This window comes from Heterocephalus glaber, unplaced genomic scaffold (genome assembly GCF_053883595.1).
Source record: "Heterocephalus glaber isolate CG9 unplaced genomic scaffold, H.glaber_assembly_v1.0 deba00001538, whole genome shotgun sequence".
NCBI classification, from domain to species: Eukaryota; Metazoa; Chordata; class Mammalia; order Rodentia; family Bathyergidae; genus Heterocephalus; species Heterocephalus glaber.
In genome coordinates this window covers 6,124,619-6,150,229 of record NW_028258333.1, presented here as the reverse complement: position 1 = coordinate 6,150,229, position 25,611 = coordinate 6,124,619, and the positions used below count along the sequence as shown (strand labels likewise).

The 25,611-nt window shown below is 46.0% G+C and overlaps 1 protein-coding gene across 7 annotated transcripts in view; it reads left to right on the top strand.

Annotated features, from left to right (window-relative positions):
* The window catches only part of Retreg1 (reticulophagy regulator 1), a 123,773-nt gene that overhangs the window by 91,955 nt on the left and 6,207 nt on the right, over positions 1-25,611 (top strand). For 4 of the 7 annotated variants that reach the window (XM_021258630.2, XM_021258632.2, XM_087189439.1 and 1 more), the window contains 3 exons: positions 20,091-20,217; positions 23,021-23,105; positions 24,910-25,047. In XM_021258630.2, the coding sequence (XP_021114289.2) occupies positions 20,091-20,217; positions 23,021-23,105; positions 24,910-25,047 (350 nt within the window). Of the gene's footprint in view, positions 1-17,202; positions 17,314-20,090; positions 20,218-23,020; positions 23,106-24,909; positions 25,048-25,611 lie in introns of all 7 variants that reach the window. The other 3 variants (XM_087189437.1, XM_087189438.1, XM_021258631.2) reach the window with 1 other exon arrangement.

The following is a 25,611-nucleotide window of genomic DNA, read 5'->3' as shown; positions in this document are numbered from 1 at the left end:
GGGGAAGACTTTGTTGCACAGGGAGCATATAAAGATTTGGCCCTCGAGGTTCAGGATGTTGGAGATGTAGGCGAGAAGACCACTCTCCATGCCCCCTTCCACCTGGTGAGCAGGGACTCATCATATAGTAGACTTACAAGTTTGCTGGAAAAGGCCAGTGAGCATCTAAGATCCTGTTTGTAATGCTAATTTGGCTGCTCCCATAGCTTTATGTTGTTGCTCTGATGTGGAGTGGTGAGGTGGCCTGAGACATGCTGAGCTTTTCTTCTCCCAAATGCTCGAAAACAGACGTGTTCTGGATTTCAATTTTTTTAAGTTTTAGGATATTTGTACATTTTTGGGGACTAGGACTCAACTGTAAATATGCAATTCACGTGTGTTTCATGTACGTTTTCTGCTCGTAACCCGAAGATAATTCTGTACAATATTTTTAGTATGCTTGCATTTTGACGTCATAACTTGGGATTCAGGGTCACTCTGGAAGTTTCCACTTGTGATGGATGCCCAGTCTGCAGAAAGTTTAAATTTGTAGCATTTGACATTTCTGGTTTTCAGGTTGGGGTGCTCAGCTTGTACTTGTTTCTGAATATGCAAAAGGTTGTTGCAGTTAAGAAATCGAAAGCTCTTTTAAAACACAGTGGTCTGCTTAGCATTTGGAAATACTATTAGCAATTGCATTGAATTTTATTCTCGAAAAGTTTAAAAGATATTGGCTTAAGTGTATTTTTAAATTCAGACGTTTCAATGACTCACATTGCCCAGATTCTAGGTTTAACTTTACGTTGTGGGTAAGGCCTGTCCTTTGGTGATACCATTTCTTTAAACTATGAGGCGAGTTTAAGAAATGGCTCGAATGGTGGTCACACTGGGATCCCTGGTTCCTGCTTCTTGGACCTCGACCTCCACTTGGGGCGCATTGCTATGAGCAATTGCATTTCAGCTCCTGTGTGTTTGAAAAAGTCTTTATGCTGCCTTTGGTTTGGAAATAAACCGGACGAGGTGAAATAAACAAAGTTCCCACAGCCATCAAGTGAAGGGGCTGTGATTTGGAGGCAGGTGGCTGCCGACCGAGCCTGTGTCAGTTAGACCATTGTGTGGGGGTGACCCATGAGGTGGGCTCAGCGCTCAGAAAGGAAGCCGGTGTGGGCTCAGAAGTGTCAGTACATTTGGACAGGAGAAGGGAGGGGACAGTGGCTGGAGACAAGTGGGAGAGGTGTACACGAGCGGCTGAGTTGGGCCTGGGAGGGGTGGTGTGTTGGTAATGTTCAACCACCAGCTTGCTTGCTCTGGAAGCCCTGTGATAAGCAGTCAGTCACCCTGTGGGTTGATTTCAAGCCGCTCATGTCAGGTCCCGCAAGCCTAGAAACAGGACTCTGCAACATTGGCTCTGATGAGCCTGTGAGGGCTAGCCCCAGGATGCAGGAGGAGACCCTGGGCCCGGAGAAGAGCTGCCATTTAGTTCTAACAATGCTGCATCTTCTTGACCTGTTCCGAAGACATCATAGACATCCCATAAAGAGAAGTTGAAAGAATTAATAATTTATTTTCTTCCACTCTTCCACACAGTCCTGGAAAATGTCTACCAGGCATGGAAAATGTTTATCATTTTTGAAATCCTCCTTTGACCCAGCTGGGCTAATATTTGTAACTGATTCAGAACACCTAGAACCATGCAGTCTGCCACCATGGCAAGAGTGCTGGTTTTGGGGGAGATATCTTAATCACTAGTTAATAAGCCGCAGGCTTCCCAAGCCCTGCAGCTCGCCAGGATTCCCCAGTTAGTGCTGACTTCAGTGTTATGAACACAGGGTGACTGAGTCTCTGCTCCTTTCCCTAAAATGTGACAAAGCTCTGGTTTACAATGCCGAAGGGGGTCTGCAGCTGCTAGGTGGTGGGCTGCGGGCAGGACTGTCCCTGGTGATCAACAGAGCAAAAGCTAATTGTGTGGCTCTCCCCTACTCCCTGCCTTTTGTCCCTCTGTGGCAAACTTGGTGTCTGAATCCATTTGCTTGTTTGCTTCTTCTCCATCCTGTGCTCATCAGAGGTGTGCGGCAAGAGCTTTGTCTGGGTCAGGTTCAGACATTGGCATTCATATATTCCAAAACTAATGTCCCACTAAACAGTTTTCCCACTAAAGCATGTTATGATTGTTCATTTGGGAGGATACATACGTTATTAGGAAGAAACAAAAGTAAAGCTGAAAAGATCAATTGTAATCTTAATACCTTAAAAATAATTGTTGTCTTCTAATTCTTGGATGTGTTTTCCTGGCTAAGTTGTGATAAGTCTATGGTATATATATTTTGTATGTGGCTTTTCACTCACAGGCATTTTTCAGTGGGATCTAATCTGACAGCATTTTTAATTCTCTTCTTTGGATTTGCCCTCATTTATTAATCATTGCTGTTGAAAGATGAGAGTAGGATATAGCACTGCATAGTTTTTTTCTGATTTAGGGGAGGAGGGGACCAAAGGGTGGGAATTCCTTAAATCCACACCGTATTCTGCTGGTCAGGTGGCCCCAGGGCCCCGATTTGAGGGGAGGGGACAGAGACCCTACCTTTCTTTGGGAAGATTCTCAAAGAATTTTGGGGATTTATTTTACAACTAACAAAAACAGAAGAGACGTTCACTTCATATTTGTTGTCACAACATTTTGTCAACTGTCAGTGGAAAGGATATCTGTGGTAAATCTTTTTTTTTTTTTTTTTTTTGGTACTGGGGCTCAAACTCGGGACCTTGTGCTGTGCTTGCAAGGCAAGCGCCAGAACCACTGAGCTAAATCCCCGGCATCTGTGGTAAACCTTGACATCTGGTTTCCTCTTCTCTCTGAAGAAAATGGCAGGCCAGTGACTGGTGTCCCTGGCAGAGTCACAATGCAGGAGAAGCTCCTTCACAGAAGAACTCTAGTCCCTCGAAGCCCACCTCTCCAGACACAAATGCTTCACAGTTGTAAGCATGTGAACCATTCTTCAGGGTGACCGCTAGCTTTGGAATAATTCAAAATAGCCCACTGTCCTGGCTGCAAACCCGGGCATCATGTATTAACTGGGTGGCCTCGGGCAAGTTCCTTAACCTGTCTGACTTTCATTTTGTTATCAGTAAAATGGGGATAAAATAACATGGATCTTACAGGTTTGTTTTACAGGTTACTATGGTAAGCCAGGTTAAATATTTAGTGTAGGAATGGTTCAATGCTAAATTCTCAGAGTAGATGATGATGATAATATGCATTTCCTTAGGCAATATGAAATAGGTCACTTTGAGTGGAAACAGCACCTGAACCATCTGGCGTCCAGTGCAGGCGTGGCAACAAGGGGTGTCCTCTGAAAATGTCCTATCCCCTCTCCCCCTCTCCCCCCCTCTCTCGATGGCCTTACCTGAGGGTTGGGCGCCGTTGTTGCCTGTACTCTCGTTCCTCCTGCTTGGTGTGTTCCACAGCATCTGGGTGCTGTGCATGTTTGGAACAGAGCTGCAGAGGGGTGTGACTTTGGTCACTGCGCTCTGCACTTTCCTAGCGTGGCTTGAGCCTGTGTGAACATTGATTTATGCTACACACTGTCGGGCGAATGGAAGCACCTTTGTGCCTCCATATTCGAAGGTTCCGGCGCTCCTGCTGATATTCAGATCTGAGGCTGCTGAGCCCTTTCTGGGAAAGGGTGTGGTATTTGCACAGAGCATGTGCACCTCCTCCTTTCTTCTTCGAATCATCTCTAAGACAATGTAAATATCACGTAAGTAGCTGTTACACTGCACGGCTTAGGGAATAATGGCAGAAAAATGTTCCTGCTTGGTACATGAACAACTTTTAAACAAAATATTTTCAGTCTGAGGTTGGTTGACTCTTTGGGTACAGAACACATGGACACAGAAGGGCGACTGCATTCACCTCTTCTAAGGGGAAGCACACTCCTGCCCCAGGCATATTACAAGGACAGGGGGCGTTCCGGGCCCAGGCACACATGTCGCTTTATAGCTGTGTGGTGGGCACCTCCACTCCCCTACGGTCACGTCACATAGGTTGTGTCCTGCTGGTGTGGGGCTCACGCCCAACTCAGGCTCTGACCTTCTGCATGAAGCGGGCTCCGTTGGATGTCATATAAGTGCATCCTGTGGCCAAGGGAATAGCCTGGAATGTGCACAAATTAGATATCTATACACGTAGGTGAGGAAATTAAGTGTTTCCTTCTAGTTTTCAAACTGAAGACCAAGGGTGGAAAGTGATTTGGGTTTAGTGGGGAGGTGGCGATACGGGGAAAGAAATACAATGCTTTGATTTCCTGTTTGAGAAAGCAGGACCTCGGCATGCAGTGCTTAAAGGGTACTTTGAAAAGTTATCCAGCAATCTAACTTTTCTTTCACCTAAATCAAGAGATTTTGGTTGGTTTCCGTGGTTAAAGTGTGGTGAGAGCCAGACAAAACTCAGAGCAGAGACCCCAGGCGGGAGTGAGTTTCACAGCTCCACTGAAGTTTTTTCCAGTTGTTCTTGTGAAGTGGCCAGAAAATGATGAATGGGAGAATGAAAGAGACTTTGTGCAGGAATCTTGGCTTCAGACTCCTTGGCCTGAGTAGGGATGGCCCCAGCCTCAGCCCGGACTTCTGTGAGGGAGCTGACATTGGGCAGGACAGTTCCTTCTGCCTCAGGACACTCACAGGCACTGAGTCCATTTTCTCTCACTCTCTCGTCCACGCTCATGGTCTCCTACTCTCCCATCCTCTCCGTAGTCTCTGTCCTTGCTGCTCTCATGCCTTCAGACCATGAGCTGCCTTTACAAACCCACCGCACCTGCCACCCCCAAGTCCCAGACTGACAAAGCCACGGGGCAAGACCCAAGTGTCCTGATGCTGAGGTTGGGAAACCTTGGGAAGGGAACGTCCCAGCGGTCCCTGGAGACACACAAGGTATGTGGGGGCCGAGAGGACCGTTGTGTCGCCCTGTGAGGCCTCCCACTAGGGACACAGATGGAACAATCGTCTTGCGGGGAGCCTCCTGGAGTCTCCCAAGCCAGGTCGCCCTCCCTTCCCGGCTCCAATGTTCTTTTTGCTGTTGGCCTGCTCTGGGAGGGATTGTCACCTACCAGGTAAAGACCATCAAGGCTGTTAAAGATTTGGCTCTGTGACCCAGGGAGACATCACAGACTGCAGTCTCTGCCCTGGAAGGGAGGGCCACAGCTGCGAGCGCCCAGTAGAGGAAGAGGTCACGGAAGGGGTTCAAGCCCACAATGTTCCCTCCTGGCAACGGTGATTTATGAAGGGTCGCTGCATTGTTAACGTGCAGTGGCGCCTAGGTGGAGACCAGCACCCCCAGAGGTGGGCAGACACCCACACATGGTGGTGGCTAATGAGTGTCACCTAGTAACCACCACCCCAAGGGGGCTTCCTGTTAGCTGTACACACAACAGCAGCTGCTGTGCACAAATGCCACTCGGGCTGAGGAAGTGACATTTCATGCTGCTGTTTCAGTTGAACTTATAAGCAAGGGCTTTATTTTGAAAAGAAAACAAACCCACCCCTCAGTGGAGCATCTTAAAATTAGCCCCATAAAATTATAAATTCTTCACTTTAGAAAGGTGTGGGGATTATAAATGTGCGTGTGTTTCTTAGAAATGACCAGTTTGTGGTGCTCTGGGTATTCTATGCAAGAATCCAGTGATGTGGCGGATGTTCAGTGTTCCCGGAGCAGTCTGTCACATCAGTGATAGATAACTTTCCTTCCACAAGTGGAGTAAACAGAATGCAAATTCTAAATACTCACAGTGTCTGCATTTTGAGATACTGTGAAAATATGCTTTTAGGAGCATATTTATGCCAAAGAATGCTGTGGAATACACATTTTGTTATAAAATGAATCCATGCCTAGAGAAGTGATAATCCTAGAAATAATTGACTTGCTTTTTGAAACAGCAAGTAGATCTAAGTAGGTCTAAGTTACAACAGACATTGGCATTGGTGGCAAAAGAAGTAACTGATAATTCCTTTCTTGGGCATGGTAGAGGAGAAGAGGGGATGCTGGGTGCCCTGTAGGCAGGTGCTGAGGGTTTGCATGTGGATTCATTCTCTCGTGCCAAGTTTTGTAACTGGAGATAGTGCCTTGGGTCGCCGATGCAGATCATGAGGCCTTGTTGGGAAGTTTGTGGAAAGAGTGCAGTGCCAGGTTAGCGTGCTCTAGCATGCACGGGGAGGGGACAGTGCAGTGGTACATGCAAGCCCCTGAGCAAGGATGGGCGAGGTGTGGTCATCTTTCCATTTATTTAGAAGGACTTTGATTTTCTACTGAATTATCCCCCCCCTCCCAGTACCGGGGAATGAACTCAGAAACTTGGGCCTCCAGAGCAGGGGTGGTGCCAGAGCTACATCCCCAGCCCAATTTAGATAGACTTTGGAAGAAAACCCTGTGCAGTTGTTCTGTGATGTTGATGGAACCTTCACTTTCACAACCACTTCCCCCTGGCCCTTTCATTGGTTACCACCATTCTGATGCTTCAGAACTGGGCTCAACCCGTGGAAATCTGAAGGTTGGGTGTGTCCTTGCTGAAACCAGGATAAACTTCTAGGGTAAGGGTTATTTTAAGATCAGAGAGAAACCTTTGCCATTGTAATACTTTCCAGGTTAAGTCTGGCAGTACAGCGTTGCTGGTTGTGTGACGAGAATTCCTGGGGGAAATAAATCATTTGTTGTTAGCTGAAGGTTGATTTTGCAGCCAGCTTCTGTAGAAGAGCCTTGTCTCATCCGGAAGAGAACCAGCTTGGGAGGCTGGCAGGGAGTGGGGGTGGAGCCACAGAGAGCGGTCCTTATCTGGTGCTGTTCTCTTGATTGTGTCTGCTGGTCATCTGGAAAATGGAAGCATTTTCCCACCTTGTCAGATTGTTTGGAGGACTAGAGATAACATGAGTAAAGCTCCTAACGTCATTCCTGGAACTTGGTATATGCTCAGTAAATGGGAGGTGCTTTGGGCACAGTAGCAGTTTTCTTAATGTTCCCTAGTGAGCTTGATGGGCTAATCAGTGATCATGGTCATCTCCATAGAGCCACATAGCTGAAGCTCATGACAACCCAAACTAGTAGACCACTGGAGCCTGGGGACCAAGTCTACCCAGCAGCCTTTTTCTGTAAGTCAATTTTACTAGGCCACAGTATTGCTTCTTCATTTTTGTATTGTCTGTGGTTGCCTTCTTGGCACAGTGGAAGAGTTAAGAACAGAGACTGTATCTGTGACCAGCAAAGCTGGGAATATTTATCCACTCTCTGGCCCTTTATAGAAAAGGGTGGTCTACCCCACTCTAGTATATAACTGTTTCCACTATGGGAGCTGTGTGCTTACTAAGTCAGTTGTATTTATTTTCATATCTCTTTGTGCCCATTGTAATTGAATATTTTGATGATAGTTACATAAACTAGTGAAATAAGATATCCAGAAGAACATCATCATGGCAGATTCTGGTAATTCTCAAATGCTAGGGTGTTTGGTGATAGAATCCTGAGTTTCAGCCAGAAGTTGGTCACCAGCAGTTGCCACATGTGTCCTAGACTCACTTTCAGCTAGGTACAGCCATATTACCTCATTCTAGCCTGTGGGAGATGAGTTGTACGTGTGACTTGCAGGCCATGACTTTAAAGAAAGGGGAAGGCCCTCTACTTCCCTTTTCCTTCCATCTAGTGGCTGTGTGGGCGGGAGAGCAGTAGCTGCAGTAACTGTCTGGGCTCATAGGGTAGCAGTGTGGTTTGAGTGTATCTGAGCAACCAGAAGGAGAGGGCCTGCCTGGTCTCCAGCACTGTGAACATCCCCCAGTCAGCCCTCTAGGCTCTGCTGTCACACTAGGGAGAAAGGAACTGCTCTTTTATAAACCACTGTTGCTTTGACATTGGTACAGCAGATGAGCATGCATTTTAATATATAGCTTTCTTTTTTCTCTATGAAAATAAAGTTGAATGCATTGCAGAGAGTAAGGGAAATTACTGCTTTTTTTTTTTTTTTTAACAAAGTATAGACAAAACAACTGAAAAAGTTGAGGAATAAAGGTTTAAAAAGACTAATTGATTTTGATTCTGTCATTAGATTCTTGGTCCTCTTTAAAATGGTGCATAATACATGGGAGGGTATTTTATGTAAGGATACCAGTCTTTGTTCCCAGCTCTAAAGCAGCCGGCAATTTGGTAAGACCCTTGGCACTTATCCACAGGGTAATGTTTATTGGAACAAATTGAAGATCCCAGGGATTCACTGTGTGACATGCTAATCCACAGTCAGGATTTAAGTTATAGTATGAGTTTAAAAATACGAAAATACTAATTTATTGTTAGTCTAGTTTGGAATTAGTGTACAATCTAGGCCATCCAGGTAAGGGAGGGGATGTTATTGGATATGAAAAAGCAGCTTACAAGTGACCATTGTTTGCAGTGTGAGGACTGGAAATGGTTGCCCCTTTAAGCCCCACAATGAAAGTGTGAGGAAGGAAGATTTGATTCCTCTCAGGTAGTCAGGCCCTGGCATTCAGCAGCCTCTGCTGTTTTTGGTAGATTTCCCTTTACTTTCTAAGCCTGGTCTCAGGGTCTCCAGCTCCATATCTCCGATGAAGTCCGAGGTCTTCCTCTTGATCAAACAAGGAATTTCTAGATCTAGATTTTCCTGACTTTGCTAAACCAAGAGCCCTTGGTGGTGAGGACAGCAGCATGTAGGCCACCTTCGCAGAGGAAGCTGGTGGACCAAGGGAAGGCAGGCCAGTGGGTAGCTGCTCTGGCCACACTGGCACACAGGGCCTAAAATCAGCCAGGATATCACAGCTGCCCATTGTGATGAAAGATGAAACTCTTCATGGCCTTAAGTTTCTCCATTACAGCACCACAAATATTGGCATAACACAGTTTTGTCATTTTACATTTTGCATACGCATACAGCGTCAGAAAATGGAAGTAGCGCAGGTCTCTTGCAGCTCGGCGGGTGGCCTGTTGGCCGGAAACCACCTTGGGCCTGAGATCAGACACTGTGACCATGTGTAAAGGGCCACTGATAGCTGTTGTCTGGGATTCTTTTCCCATCAGTGTCACCAGGGATTTGTAAGGGATATTAACATTTAATATTCGTCTCTCGAGTTAATATCAGTGTCTGTTTTATACAGTGGAGGCTTAAACTACCCAGTTTTCCTAAATTCAGAATTTCAAGAAAATTCTAGGCTCCTTCTAGATGATAAAATCCTCAAGCAGAAGGTGTCCTTGGTAGCACTCAACACAGGGCCCACAGATATTTCAAAGGGGGCTGTACTGCAAAAAAGGATTAACATCTGGTCTTTTTTTTTCTGTACTGGGAATCGAACTCAGGAACTTGCGCTCGGCAGGCAGGTGCGGTGCCGCTGAGCTACGTCCCTGGCAGCATCCAGCAGCATCCAGTCTTATCCTGTTTCTTATGTACAGGCAGAGCAGTCCAGGGTCCCCACGGGGAGCAGTCAGCTCCCATCGGCCTTCCAGGGAATCTCACCAATGTGCTGCTGTGTCCCCACATTCTTGAGCAAAACTGATTACAGGAACATTCCTCTCACTTGCTGTCAGGATTTCTGTGAGTAAAGTTGTAACAGAATTCATAGAGCCCGTTGACTCTTGTCCCCTCTGGCTATTCATTGAAAGCATATTTGTGTAAGAACTTACGATGTAACATTCAATTGGACTGAGTCATGTACTGGTGTCTGACTGGTTTCTTTTGTCTGGGACACGTGGGGAGCAGCACGTTGGAACTGGACGGTTTTGTGTTTTGTTGAAAACCACACAGGTTTGTGTGACAAACCGTAGGCATCTAAACTATCTCACTGCCGGGCGAGTCCAGGAAGCAGCACCCTGAGGAAGAGGAGGAAGGGTACGCCATCTCCCATTGCGGCTGAGGGGCCATGGTGGGCAGGAACACCCATCACCTTCCTGAGCCCTCAGATGTTGGGGAGGCGACTTCCTGAAAGTGGAGCTGCCTGGCGGATGCTCTCCGCTCCAGCAGCCTGGCAGGCCCTGCCCACGGGGAGCACCGGGGCGGGCCGCCCCCCCCCCGGGGGCGGGCCCTGGCGACCGGAAAAAGGAAGGGACCCGGAAGTCCGGCCTGCACCTGCCCAGTTTCACCAGGGAATTCTGATTTTCAAAAGTGCGTTTTCCTGAGCAGATCAGTAATGTGAATGGAAACGAAACACTGGGGAAACTTCACGTAACCTTCCCTGGAACTCCTCCAGTCATATATAAAACTCACAGTGAACATCACCATAGTAACCAGAAAAACGGGGAAGAGCTCATCTCCGCCTGTTAGGCAAACCCTATGGAAACTAAATCCGGCAGGCTCTTTTAATTCTGATTTTATTTCCTATCATTAGAGGGAATAACTTGCGTGGGAATTTGCTCACACCCCATAGTGTGGAGCACGCCTCGCCGGCCCTAGGAAGAGCCCCGCAGTAACGCGTTTCGGGCCTCGCAGCTCCCGTAGCTTCTGTCCCATGCCCTGGACGGCGCTTCGGGAGCATAGCCCCGCGCCCCGGCCCGTCCTGAGCTCGTCTGTGCTCCACGTCCCCAAATCACACTCACACCCGCTGCCCCGCGTGCGGCCGTTGAGGGCGTCTTATGCGCTCGCTTACCACCCGTGCTTGCATTCTTCTTCCGGGAACGAATTTTCCACGTCCTCGCTTGAGGAAGGGAATGTGGCTCATCGCGCAGCAGACCCGCACCGCGGCTGGCTGTCCCCACGCGTGACGGTCTCTCCAGCGTGACAGACCGGGCGGTCCCGCTGCGTCCCAAGGCTGACAGGAGCTTGTCCAGGAGAAGGGAAGGCGAGTTGGCCCACACGCTGAGAGCGTCCGGGAGGAGCTCGGTGTTCTGGCCCGGCTCGATTGCGTGCACCTTCTGAGGACCAGTGGGAGGGACGCAGTCGCTGAAGAGCCCAAGTGGGACGCATATGGTCATTAAGTTTTTGCGCTGTTTTGTCACAGGTTTCATATAAGTTGCCAGAAGTTTTTGTTTTTAAGGGAGGGAGGGGACATTTACTTTTAAATCTAAATTCTGGATGGGACTGTAATACTTTGTGGGTCCCAAACAGAATCGAAAGGGTTGTTTCCAAATCACCAACCGCGTTCCACACCGTCGATGTCTGCTTTCCCTGAGGAATGTTTCGGGGTCCTCTGCTGTTATCTGTCCTCTAGAGATAAAGCAGGGGCCTTCTTCTCTCCCTCAGGGACAGGGAGAAGCCGGTCTCGGCATTCCCAGCTGGAAGGGTGCTTTGTGTCCTGCCTGCTTTGCCTCATGGAGGCGCTGGTCCTGTGCTAGTGATGGAGTTTACAGTGATGCAAGTGTAACATCGGTGAAAACGCTGGAAACGACTGACATCTAATTCACAGGGACTCGAGACCGTGACAGGTCAGAGGGCGGGCAGTTCAGTGTCGTGCTCCTACCGAGGTGGACTGGGGAACTGGTGACCGCCCAGGAAGGTGCCGGAGCTGAGTGTGAGACAGAAGAGGCAAATTGTTCATCTCACAGACCACGCAGCTGAGCTCTGGTTTGATCCAAACTTGCTGTGAACAGGGGCATCCCAAGCGGGAGCATGGACGTGGGGTCGGCTTCCTGGGGCAGCGGAAGCGGGCTCGCAACTGGCGCCTCTCCATCCAGGTCTTGGAGAAGGAAGGAGCTGCTCCCGGTGTAATTGGTATAAGCGCTATGTAATAACTTAATCTTGTTTGCTCAGTGAGTCCTCCCATTGACACCTCTTATTTGCTTGGTCATAGTTCTAATTCTGTGAGTATGTGTACAGAGAAATATGGTCCGGCCTTATTTTGTCTCTGTCTCCGTATGCTCACTCGTGGAGGAACACGGTAAGTGTCCACGGGATAAAAGCGACCCCAAGGCACGACACCAAGAAATGTTAAAATCAGTAACCAGATACAACCTGACCTTTCTAAGAAAAATTCAGCGGTAATTAGCATCAACAGATGTTCACTACCGATAGGGAGCATAGGACCTTTAGTCACCCTCGGAGAATGAACACTCCCCAGGCCAAAGCGTATTTATAAGTGTGATGGCCGAAGCAGCTGCTTGTCACGGTTGCTAAGTGATAGCTTAGGCTACAACAAATATTTTCTTTTAAATGTTTGTCAACATGGGAGGTCGATAGAGCTCACTCTTTGAAAAATATGGTTTGGTTTCAACATCTGTTTCCCATTTATAATAAAACCAGGGATAGAATGAAGCATGTATACAGTGGTGCACACCTGTAATCCTAGCTACTTGGAAGACTGAGGCAGGAGGATCACAAGTTCAAGCTCCCTCTGGGCAGTTTAGCAAGAACCTGTCTCACAGTTAAAATAAAATAAAATAAGGCTGGGAATGTAGCTTGATGGGCTTGATCTGCAGTAAAACACACACACACACACACACACACACACACACACACAACCTGACAGGGAGTCAACATCACAAGCACCATTCATTGCGATAACTGCATGAAGGGACGAGCTCTCTGCGTGACTTTTCCCATGGGAGGAGACAGCCCAGCCCGCTGTGAGGGTCCCACGGTGGCAGCCCTCTGGCACAAACGCAGGAATTGGGGCTTGAGCACAGGGCAGGACTTCCATATTCTCTCCCTCTGCCCACTCTCAGACTCCCTCCATCTCTCTTTCCATTCACCTGTGCTTGTCTGTGCAAGGACTTGAGTTTGGTAGATCAAACGCACAATTTCTCTTTGAGAAATGATTTTCCACTGTAGAAATGCAGCACTTCCGACTTTTAAGCTCTCTAGAATATAACTACACAGTTTTCCTTCGTGGTGCTGTGGATCAAACCCGGGTGTATGCTGGCAAGTGCTCTGCTGCTGAGTTTCATCCCTGGCCCACTAGGACAAGAGCTCACTAAGTTGCCGTGGCTGGCCTTGAGCTAGTAATCCTCCTGCCTCAGCCTCCTGAACAGCTGGTATTACAGGAGTGCACCATTGTGCCTTGTCGTAAAACATACAGTAATGAAAAGATCTTGTATTTAACAGGTTCTCCTCACATAGCCGATCCTCATGTTAGTTTTCAGATTTATTGTTCTCCAGTAGCCCCAGATACAATCAAATGCCTTTTAAAAGGTGAGTTTTATGGACAAGTGTGCGTGCGCATGTGCACACGTACTGAACCATTTGGGGATCAGGGTAAAAGTTCACTTCGCTCTGCTCAAAGGCACTAGCACGCATCCTCCCTCTCCTGCAGGACAGTCTGCTTCCAAGGGTGTTACATTTCCTAGTCTTACAGAGTCCCCTACTGGCCGACTCTGTGCACTACATCTTCAAACTAGAGAATTCTATTTACGCAACCATTGAACTACTCAAGAGAAATCTTTTATCTGTCTTTTATTATGCTCTTTATTTATATTTTGGGTTTCTCACATAAAAGAAATCATGGAATGTTTAAGCTTGAGTGTCTGATTCAGTTCATTTAACATTATAGTCTCAAAGTATGTCCATTATGCTACAAATGACTCAAGATACCTTTTTTTTTTTTTTTTTTTTTTGGTACCGGGGATCGAACCCGGGACCTTGCACTTGGGAAGCAGGCACCAGAACCACTGAGCCAAATCCCCGGCCCTCAAGATATCTTTATGGCAGAGTAGGAGTCCATTGTGTGTAAATAACACGCTTTCTTTATCCATTAATCTTTCTCAAAAGGGGAGGGGGTCTAGAGTTGGAGGGAAGGGAGGGAAAGGGGATGAGAAAAAGGATAAATTAAGATGTGTTCTGAACCCGCGCCAACTCCACACAAGGAATGGAAATGTACCGCAAACACTGACGTACCACAAACACTGACTTAAAAAAAAAGGCAAACTTTTTAATACAAAAATTTTAATGTGTGTTGCTAAGGATTGACTCAGGGCGTCACTCGTGTTAGGCACATGCTGTACCATGAGCCGTGTCCCCGGCCTCTGAGGAGCTACTGTATTTTACTACTTTTTATTCCCTTAGAGTCTGGTGAAACCAGAAATTCTTAGCTGCTGAAAACGGACTTTGGCCCAGCCTAGGGTTCTTTGGTACATAATTGCTTATCTTGAGGACCTAATGGCCTCCGTCAAAAACACCTGACTCGTTTTTCTTGAGCGGGAAGACGTAGCCATGTGGCACTGGCTGGCGCCTTCGGAGCAAGGCGTTCCCAACTGCAGTTCCTGGCCGGCCTCAGGGCGGGCGGTGGCCACCAGGGGGCGACTCGCGACGGCTGGACCACAGATTTAAAGCCCAACAAAGGCTAAAGGGGAAGAGAATACTGGAAGAGGGGAAAAGAGAGAGGAGGAAGGATGTAGGGAACCTCATTTACCTTTGAACCTGGAAATTTCCGAACTCTCTAAAATAGAAAGGAAACATGAATCATGAAGCATTGGTAACTGCTCAACTTCAGTCACAGAAGACTTCTTGTACAGTTTGGTTAAGAACTTGGTAAAAACCCAAACTGTTTGAAGGCTAAAGTAGATTCCTTTTTTCCATTTATATTTTTTATTAGTATGTGTTTGTAGTACATAATGATTACACTCCTCATGGACAAAACACTTCTTAATTTCTTCATCCCCTTCGTCCCCCCTCCCTCCATCTCGCTGTCCTCTTTCCATTTGCAAAACATCTATGTCCCTTCTTCCTATTATCTTTTATTTTGCTCATTTATTATACTTCAGGTTTCTCATATAATTTTTATGTTTGTGTATCTGATTTATTTCCCTTAACATTACTGTCTGGAAGGGCATCCCTTTTCCTACAAATGATGCAAGTTTTCCTTCTTTGTGGCAGAGTAGTACTCCATGGTGTGTAAATACCGCATTTTCTTTATCCATTCATCTGTTGATGGATGTATAGGCCCTTTCCAAGATTTAGCTGTTATAAATTGTGCTGCTATAAACATGGGGGTATGCATGGATCACTGTAACATGATGTCTTTAACTCTTTCTGGAAGATACCTAAGAAGGGAAATAGCTGGGTTGAATGTAATTTCTAATTTCAGTTTTTTGAGGAATTTCCATATTGATTCCATAATGCGTGTACTAGTCTACATTCCCACCAGCAGTGTGGAAGTGTTCCTTTTCCCCACAGCCTTACCAGCATTTGATATTATTTGATTTCTTGTTAGCCATTCTTTCTGGAGTGAACTGGAAGCTCAGTGTTGTTTTACTTGGCGTTTCTCGAATAGGCAGAGATGTTGAGCATTTTTTCTTGTTTATAGACCATCTGTGCTGCTTCTTCTGAGAAGTGTTCATTTCAGTTGCCCATTTTTTGATTGAGTCGTTTATTTGGGGTGGTCTAGTTTTTTTTAGTTGTTTATGTATTCCTGATATTAGTCCTGTGTTCAAGGAATAGCCTATTTTTTCCTAGTCTGTAGGTTGTCTTTTCACTCTGTTAGTTGTTTCCTTTGGCATGCAGAAACTTTAATTTGATGTGATTCTATCTGTTGATTGTTGCCCTTTGTTTCTTGTTCTACTGGTGGTCCCAAAGTTCAGAAAGTTCTTGTCTACATCTAGGACTTCAGGAGTTTTACTTATTTTATCTTCTAGCAGATTAAGTGTTTCTCTTTCAACATTTAGATCGTTGATCCATTTTGATTTTAGCTTAGTACAGGGTGAGAGATGTGGGTCTGGATTCAATCTTGCGTATGTGGACAGCCAGTTTTCCCAGCACCATTTGGTAAAGAGCCGATCTTTCCTCCAGCATGAGTGCTTGGCCCCTTTGTCAGAGATCAGACGGCTGAGTGTGAAGGCTAAGGTCTGTCTCCTTGCCTTTTGTGTTGGTCAGGCCTCAGGCTGCTCACCGATCAGTGCCAAGGTGCTGGGAGACCCTGTGGAAGAGAACTGTCTCCCAAACAAGGCTCTGGAGGAAAACCTAGAGCTTCACTGCGGAGCAGCTCTCTACATGTGTGTGGACGTCACCCGTAGGAAACATCAACCAGCCCCCAAGTTCGGGGTTAGTTTCGGCGGAGCATTTGGATTCTGCACAGGAAGTGCTCTGCCTTCCCGGAAAGGGTTGGTCCCCGTGGCGCGTGCTGTGGCCACCACCACGCCTCTCGTTCTAGGAAGGAGCAGGAGGAGCTGGACACGTTCTTGCTCATTCTGACTGACGCGTGGTCTGTGCAGAGGAGGCTGGGAATGGACGCATCACGTGACGGGACACGTGCCCAGCGTTCCCAGAGCTGTGCTGGGCGTTGCGTCCCAGTCTTGGCCTTGGCTCTGCCCCTGGCTAACTGAGAAAACTTGGGTGGGTTTCAGTGTTTCTCATAAAATAAGGGGTTTTGTGAAGTTGGCATGAAATGTTCCATCTCATAACAAATTATAGAACTGTGGTGCCAGAAGTCAGTGAAGGACGGTAGCATTCAGAAACAATCACTGCACGATTTTAAGCTATTTTTAGACGGCCAGGGAACAGCTCTTTTGGGTCCATATCTCATTTAAACTGTAGAATGACAACTCTTCATCTTTGACTTAAGATTTTCTTTTTGAAAACATATGTTTCCATTACATTTTATTCAGCATAGTCTGAAGATTTAATTATTATTTTTTATTTTAAGTTTTTAATTTTTAATCTTTTGGTACCAGGGATTGAACTCAGGACCTTGGGCCTTAGAGGCAGGCGTGGTGCCACTGAGCTAAATCCCGGGCCCCTGGAGATTCATTTTTATCTCAGACATTTATTAGTCTTTCCAAAACCCACTTGGTTAGATAATAGTTTCAAGTTGTGTACAGTGAATTTCTCATTTCTGTTTGAGATTATAGCAATTCAAATACCAGCGAGAATTATTTGTTATGTTAATATAAATATAACCATGGAATTTATTGTTCCAAGTCACTTGAGGCTTTCTCAGAGAGTAGAAATTTGGTACAACTGCTGTCTTTCAGCTATGGGCAGTAGTCACAAGTTGAATATTTACTTGTTTTTTTCCAACAAATGGTGGTATCTGTTGACACAGTGATGGGAAAAGTGGTGCAGGTATCTGAGCTTTCTAAATAATATTTTACACATTTAGCATAATGCAAGCTACAGAGGGGAGCTTGATACATTTTTATTGAATGAACGAATGAATAAGTTAATGGGTGGATGATGTCCACTATGGAAAAAAGATAAGATCTTTAAATCCAAAAGAGAATTTTTAGTTATTTCACTGTGATCTGTATAAAGCACATTAAGTTATATGAAGTCTCTACCAGCCATTATCCTTCCAGTGGTAACTTAGTCTTTACCCCCTTTCCAGTTTTCGGGAATTTACTTACCAGAGTAATAAAAACTACGTACACAAATGTGATGTTATTTCTGAGACACGCGTTCTGAAGGTAGCGTCAGAACAAAGCTGCAACACTTACAGGTACCATTTGTTTAAAAAAATGTTTTTCGGGCCTGGAGGTGTAGCTCAGTGGCAGGGAACTGGCCTAGCGTGCATGAGGCCTAGTTTAAGGCTCAGCACTGAAAAAAAATCCCAGTAAAATAAATACAATTTTTCATGGCTCTAGCCAATAGGAATGCCCTTTTTACTTCCCATGTAAACAGCCCCGGGGCAAGCTGGTAACGTGTGTTTGGATGTGTTGCAGAAAAGAAGTGCCTGTCTCCAGGCGGGGCGGGCACTGCAGCTGGGCGGGGCTGAGTGTGCTGGGACTTGTGCCCGGGCGGGGCCGCTTGGGGTGCGGCACCTCCGAACCGAACCCCTGTTAGGCCGTGGGCTTGGACGGGTCCCTAGGAGCGTCCGTCGCTCGTGCACTCAGGTCCGCCGGCCTCAGAGGGTGCTGTGCAGCCCCGAGGGGGTGTGTGGAGGTGCTCTGACCCGGGTTGGAGGACAGCTCGCTGCGGGGCAGAGGACGTGAGGCGGGGTAACCGGGAGAGGGTTTATTCATGAGTGAGAAGCGTGGTTACCCACTTGAAAGTGGGAACATTTCACATAAATCCTCGCGGAGAATCCGCACACACGCCCGCGACTCGAGCTCCAGGAGCAGTGGTTGACTCTGTGGTCCTCATCCTCCCTGCCGGCCCCTGCCTAATGCCCACCTGAAGCATCGCCTCTCCTGAGTTGTTTCAATCACTTTGCTGCTTAAATAATCTGTTCAGCCTACCGTGATGTTGAGTTTTATTTACATAAAATCACACGGCATATATTTCTTCTGTGGTTTTTTCTCTCCTAATATCATGACTGCAAAGTTGATATACAAACGTAGAGTTTGAATTCCTTCGTATTTTCGCTGTTGTTTTATTTCCCATTGCTCGAACACAGCACAGCCTATTTTTTTTTTTCAAACTGGAGATTGAATGCAGGGTCTTCACACTGAGCTACATCCCCATCCTTTTTTCTTTCTTATTTATTTATTTTCAACCTTTTTAATTTTGAGACAGGGTCTCACTAAGTTGCTAAGTTGCCCAGGCTGTAACCCTCCTGCTTCAGCCCCCTAGAGTGTTGACATTACAGGTGTGTGCAATATCAGGCCCTGCTCATCGTCTTAATGGAAGTATATTGTAAATACGTATCAGAACACAAAGTGTTCATTAATTCTTACATCTTCAAAATTTGATATTCAAATCATTTAAGGTTTTGAGTTTTGTCACAATTCTGTTTCCACACAGCCCCAGGGAATCCTTAACTACTACACAACACAGACAGCAAATAGGAAAATCTGTGTTCCTCTCACCCTCCTGGGCCCATGAAGCTGGACAGTAGCCTCGCCGTCTGTGTTTTCTAAGAAAAGAGACCAGTGGTTTAATAATCTCACATTTCCTTGGCTGTGCAGCTTTGATTCCCCAGTGAAGAATCTTCCCACGAGGCAGATATATCGACAAGATCTTGGTATAGCGGCTTCTTAGTGCTCTCGTAGTAGGTCTGGAATCATTCACGGCGCAGGCACACTGGCTACAGAATCTGATCACAACAGAAACAGGCACTTGGTGACTCACGAGGAGGTAGGGTTAGTGGGACAGAGCGGCCCCTGACAGCCAGATGCCTGCAGAGGTTCCTTCCAGAGGCCAGCAGGAAGTCATCTGGCAGGGGTCCACCTGCTGAGAACCTGAAGAGCTCACAGTACAGCGATTCTTTGCAGAACATTATTGAGCCAGAGAGAAAGGAAAAATTTTAATGCTTTTGCACTTATTAAGCATACATTAAAATTTATTGTTAAAAAAGAAATTATAACTTACAAACTGCCTTATTATTCAAAATATATTAGAAAGTAACAGAATGTATGTGTTCACAGTTTCTGCCAAGGTCGTCTTGATTTGTCTCAGGGCACTGGGATTAAACCCGGCATCAGCCTCACCCTGATGCCTTTCCAGTCATGACCTAGAGATCACTAATAACCCTGCTCTTATGGAGGAAGCCCCTTCGTGTGTTGCCTCCTCTATGGCTCCTGGTACCGCCTTCAAAATAGGGACAGGGACACACACACTGCCTGGCCTGTGTGTCACATTCAACACATTCTAGACGGTGGTCAGGAAAAGATATCCTAGAAAAATTGGGGTTGCTGTGAGATCCTGTTGAGCTTAACAGTTTCCTATAGAGTTAATTGGACATGGTAGCTATCGGAAATACAAGTACTTGTTGGTGTATTCTTGGTAGTAACTTTTATATGCTTAGTGCCTGCGTTTCTTTAGAAGTTCGGTGGCTTCCTGACTCATAAGGTGTGTGTAAAGAGTTAGCAAGTCCTGTGAGTTCCCTGCACGATCGGGATCCTCTTCGCGTACTGAACTGTTTTCATCTTTTGCTCCTGGTTCCCTTTGCCACACTGGGGCACAGGAGGGGCCCACCTCCCATCCCGAGGTCTGAGCAAGTGTCATCGCTTTGTCTGGAACGCATACGGTCACCTGCAAATCTGCTCCAGATCGGAGTTGGACAACTTCTTCGGAGAAGCTGTCTCAGAGCCTGGCCGTGTCCCCCATTGGATTCCTTTCATTGCCATTGGGTGATTGTGGAGCTCTTTGTGGTGTTTTTTGCATTTGAGCTCCATCGAGCAGGAGCCTGAGGAAGGCATTTCTGGCTTCCCAGGGACTCACGGGGCTGTCCAGAGAGCGAGCCCAGCAGATGATCAATAAATGTTTACTGGAGCCATGAATATTGTGTGACTCATCGAAAGTTCAATGATACTATTTTTCTTTTTCTCTTTTCAGCTGGGAAGTCATCAATTCTAAGCCAGATGAAAGACCCAGACTCAGTCATTGTATTGCAGAATCGTGGGTGAACTTCAGCATATTTCTTCAAGAAATGTCTCTTTTTAAACAGCAGAGTCCTGGCAAGGCAAGTTTTCCCAGGGAGGAGTGTGTTTAAATGTGGCATGCACTTGGGGACAAACGAACTGACTGACTCTGTCTGACTCTGAATATACCAGGACCCGTGTCGTGAAAACCAGCGCCAGCAGGGCTTGAAAATGTTAGCACACGAGCCCCAGAGAACCTTCAAACTCCTGTTTGGAAGTCGTGTTAGCTTTATATTTTATACGTGTTTATTTGGGCTATTAATTGGAATGAATGATGCTTGGTCTTAACAGCCAAGCCAAAAGGGGAAAAGAAAAGTCTTATTAAGAATTTCATTGATGGCCGGGGATTTAGTTCAGTGGCATTGTGCGTGCCTTGCAAGCACAAGGTCCAAAGTTCAAGCCCCAGTTCCACACACAAAAAAAAAATTTTTCATTGAAGCCAGATGTGTTGGGATGCACCTGTAGTCCTGGCACTCAGGAGGCTGAGGCAGGAGGATCATCACAAGTTTGAGGGCAGCCCGGGCCATATGGTGAGTTCAGTGGCAGCCTGCACTGCATAATGAGACCCTGTCTTAAACAGTCCCAGAAAAGGAAAAAAAAAAGTCTCATTGATAGCTTTCAGCCTGGTTCTGAAGAGTCAAAGGGAAATGAACGCATAGACCTGCAGCGACACGTTCAGAGGCAACAGAGTCTAACTGCCAAGCTAGGAAGTGGAGATTCTCATATGTTTTACTTGGGAAAGAAAACTTTTGGCAGAAGCAGTCAATGATTATGTACTTAGAACGGGCACTTTTGCAGTTAAGATGAAGACCACAGGGGGAGGAGTCTTCAGTGAGCAGAAAGGGTCACCCAGGGAAGGGTGGCACCATGTGCATGTGCAGACAGCTCCCACTGTGCGCGGCAGTCTGGTGGCTGCAGGAGCTGCAGAGCCGTCCACAGACCTTGTTTGTGCCATCGCTGCCTTCACGGTTGCCTTTCCCTCCCACCAAGCAGGACAGACTGGGGCTCAGGGAGACAGACGCTGCTACTGCCTGTGCGACACGGTCCGGCACTGCTGTTGCTCCATCTGATGGGCTCAGAGGCGCCTCACAGGGTCAGATGGCCTCTGATCGTAGGGTGCTGGACGCAGCACTTACAGTCTCCTCAGTGTGCTGTCTGTGGGCAAGCTTGTGGCTTCATCGGTGTTAGATAGGAGAACTGTGCTTGGAAATATTCTGAGCATATTGAAGTGGCATTGTGTTTGGGTTGATTTTTTAATCACTGGAGATAAATTTTAGAATAGATTTCCATATGGCAGGTGTATTAATTAGCTTTCCTATGACTGGGATGGAATACCCAAAACCCACAACTTAAAGGAAGAGAGGATTATTTTGGCTCACAGGTTAGAAGGGTTTAGTCCATAGTTAGCTGGCTCTGAAATGGCGTAGTGGAAGGGCCTGGCAGAGGACAGCTGCTCACCCCTTGGCAGTCAGGAAGCAGAGAGAGAGCAGAAGGAGCTGGATGGGAATTCACCCGCCCGAATCACTCCCTGGAGCTCCACCTCCTGACCAGGGTCCGCCTCCGAGTGAGACTTTTGGAGGATGTCTTAGGTCTGAACCGTAACAGCGGGCATGGTGTATTTTTGGTGCCTGTTTTACCCAAGTGGTTAAACATATTTTTGGAGAATTCTGAACTTCAGACTTCCACCCTGGATTGCCTCAGTGCATTCCAAGTCTGGTGGCTGAGGATGAAGGTGCTACAAAAGCTAAGGGTTAATAAGAAATCTCTTTCCAACACTTAGTTCTGGATATCATTGTGTTGTTATTGCTCCTTCCACCTCTACAGCTTTATTTCTTCCATTTCATGTCTAGAATTCCATATTCTTCCAAGGGCATTTGTTATCTCACAAATAGCTCTTAATTTTGCTGTACAAGTTCATCTGTTCTGTTTTATTTTATTAACTCTGTGCCAAAGAATGAAGTTAACCTGAAATTTAGACTCCTTACCCTCTCCCTTAATCAGTTATTGGGGAGAGGTATGTATTCCTTCTTCATGTGGTTTTTGAAAGCCCCTTAATGCATTTTCCTTGCTTGCTTATCATCGTACTCTAATACCATCATGTAAAGATAGGATAAAAAACAAAAGGTTTAGACTGAAGTGTGAGAATTAAGTGAAGACTTTACAGGGAAGGTTTTTCTGTCTTGATGTTTCTAATGGGTAGTAGGAAAACTTTCTGTAGACTGTTTTTAAATTTCTTAAAACTACCAAGATTTTGCTGTCATTGTAATTGGCAGAGAAAAGGAAAATAATAAAATTTCAATGTAAGAGTTTCGTTTCATTTACAGTTGGTTTCTAGGCAGTCGAGAAGTGGGTGGATATTGTTAGAAAGGAGCGTCCCAGAGGTTTACCACTATGCAAATAGCATGAGATTTGTATAGATGCTTCTAATCGTTCTAACATGGTTTGCTGTATTTATGAATTTCTGTAGGTTACACTGGTAGCTTGAAGTTTCAGATTTAATTATATCAGATTGCATCACTTTTATTAAATGATGCTGAGGAAGAGGATTCTAGGAACACCAGTGACTCTTCGGGTCTCTTGCACCTGGCAGTAATTCAGCCACTAATGGGATACATTATTTTTAGTTGCAGAAATGAGCTCCTCTGCCTTATAAATGATTATTTCCAAGTGTTAAAATGAACCGAGCTTGTTGAATGTCCCTGAATGAGTGCAAAGAATACTGTTTGGAACATATTTGCCATAATCCAATAGGCCTCGTATAAATAAATAACGGCATGTGTATTCTGTGCTCTGAAATGTCTTTCTGTGGCAATAACTGTCCCATTTTATTTCTGTTACTTGCAGTTTTGTCTCCTGGTCTGCAGTGTGTGCACATTTTTTACAATCTTGGGAAGTTACATTCCTGGGGTTATCCTCAGCTATCTACTGTGTAAGTATAGTAGAACATTTGACTGATTGCTTTGATGCAAATGTCATCACTTAGTGGCCAACAGAGTTTCCATGGTTTAGAAGAGGAGGCATGAGTTCTTCGCAATAACAAGTTGATTATTTCTTAATATCTTGCTGTACAAAGTTTTTCTTTTTTCTTAGAGATATTTTGGGAAGAAAGCTGCAAAAGGCACATTAGAAGTAAATACTTTTATTTTAAATTATGTCAGTAAAACTATAGATAAGCTGCATGCCCTACCACCCAAATGCATCAATACTTTGTCCTTTTTGCATGTTCTATAGTTGAAAACAGTAAAACCACAAAGAGATATCATTGTATGTACTTCCGCCAGAATGGCTAAAATTAAAACCAACAACCATATGAAGTATTAGCAAGAAGACAGAGCAAGTGAAATTCTCACATAGTGAGGTGGGGTGGCAGTTTCTGCTGTGTGACTCAGCCATCCCACAGCTAGGTAGCTGCCCAAGGGAAATGGAAACCCACATCTCCAGAGATGCATACACAGATGTTCACAGCACAATTATTTGTATAGCCTGAAGTGCGATACACCCTATATGGCCATCAATAGATGAATGGACAAACTCTGGTATATCCATATAATGGATTACTACTGAGCACTACACATTGATACATGCAATACTAGGCTAAATCTCAAAACAGTTGGGCTGAGTGGAAGAAGCCACGTAAAGAGTTATGTACCGTAGATTCTGTTTGGATGCAATTCTAGAAAATTCAAAGTACTCTTTAGTGACCAAGCAGATCAGTGGTTGCCTGGGGTTGAGCTGTATGGGGCAAGGAGAAGCAGGATGCAGAAGGATTAATAAAAACATGAAATGTGACAGAGGTGAGTAGGTATCTTCTTGGCCCTGGTGATGGGTTTGTGGTTACACGAATATGTCAAAATTTATCATATTGTACACTTTCTGTGTAATCTATCGTACGTCAGCTATAACTAAAAATGTCATTATGAAGTCTAGCTTTCCTGAAAGATATGAAGGTCTGACACTGCTACCTTTTGGTGAGGCAGGCGGTCTCAACTAACCAGATTTGCCTAAAGGTACTCAAGATACTTCAGTTTTGCAACTCCTATTTTAAAAGGTAACAGGAGACATCTCCTAACTCTAACAAGGAAGTAAGCACCGGGGAATACAGTGCGTCCAGCATGGTAATCTTTATCTCACTTTGTATTCCTAATGCGTAACACAAATGGCTCAAATCGAGTCTTCCGGATAGAACTCGCATAAACCATCAGCCTCTTGATCTGCATTATTTAGGAGGCAGAGGAGAATAGTGCAGGGGAAGGAGAAATATGAGCAAGGCACTTTTCACATGGCTTGAATTTATCTCATGCAGCAGACCAACTTCCAGCAAAGTGACCCCGGTGTTACTGATGTCAGACAGAGATGATAGCAGGTCTCCTGCAGCAAAATGCCACATAGAAAACAGTGGTGAGGTTCTAACCCGGGGCAGTTGTCTGGACAACATAGGAAGTTTCTGTAGGTTTTCAGGGTGAAAGGATTGAGGGGAGAAAGGTGATCTAATTGCAAGTCTAAAAAAGTGACCGTGAGCATGGGGTGTGTGTGTGTGTGGGTGTGTGTGTGTGGGCGTGGTGTGCAGTAAAACATGTTTTCATGACGGGGAGAATAGAAATTAGGAACTTATTTCACAAAGGCGTTTTCTTTAAAAAAGAAAAACTTCTATTTTTCAACAAAGAAAATTTAGTGTTTTGTGAAATAGTGAAAAAGGATGTTTTACCTTTACTTTCTTCCTCCTTATATTTCAGTACTGTTTGCGTTTCTATGTCCACTGTTTAAATGTAATGATATCGGACAAAAAATATACAGCAGGATCAAGTCAGTTCTGTTGAAACTAGATTTTGGAATCGGAGAATATATTAATCAGAAGAAACTCGAGAGGGCTGGTAAGTAAAGTTTGAATCTTAGAGTCCGTGCCTGAGATGACACGCCAGCAGCCTATTGCGAGATTGTCGACAGAGTTTAGGGCAGAAGCCCTGGCTCTGGTCGTCCCTGACTAGGCCGGGCTGCCCATCCCATAATGCCCACAGGGAGACGAGCAGTGGTGAAGGGCGCTTTGATCAGCGTGGCCAGGCCAGGAAGCTCGGGTGAAAGAGGCTCAGGATGGGTCTTGGAGGGGCCGACAGACACGGGTTTGTAGGAGGCAGTGCCGCTGGGCCCCCGCACGTCAGGACTGATTGTGTGGGGGCGGGCAAGCCCTCCTCGCTAGAGGGCTGTGGTGCCCATCCCAGGACGGCTTCTGCTGCGGGGCAGCCTTGCTCCCACCTGGGGCTCTGTACCTCCTGGGGGCGACTGGACCCTGCTTATCCTGGCCTCTGAGGTGGCTGCGAGGTTCAGGACTGGAAACTCCTAGGCATTGCTCCAGGGAGTCTGGACTGGGTGTTGTAAAAGCTGGCCACTAGATGTCCCTGCCAATCCCGAAAAAGACTTTAGTTGCTCTTATCTCAGGT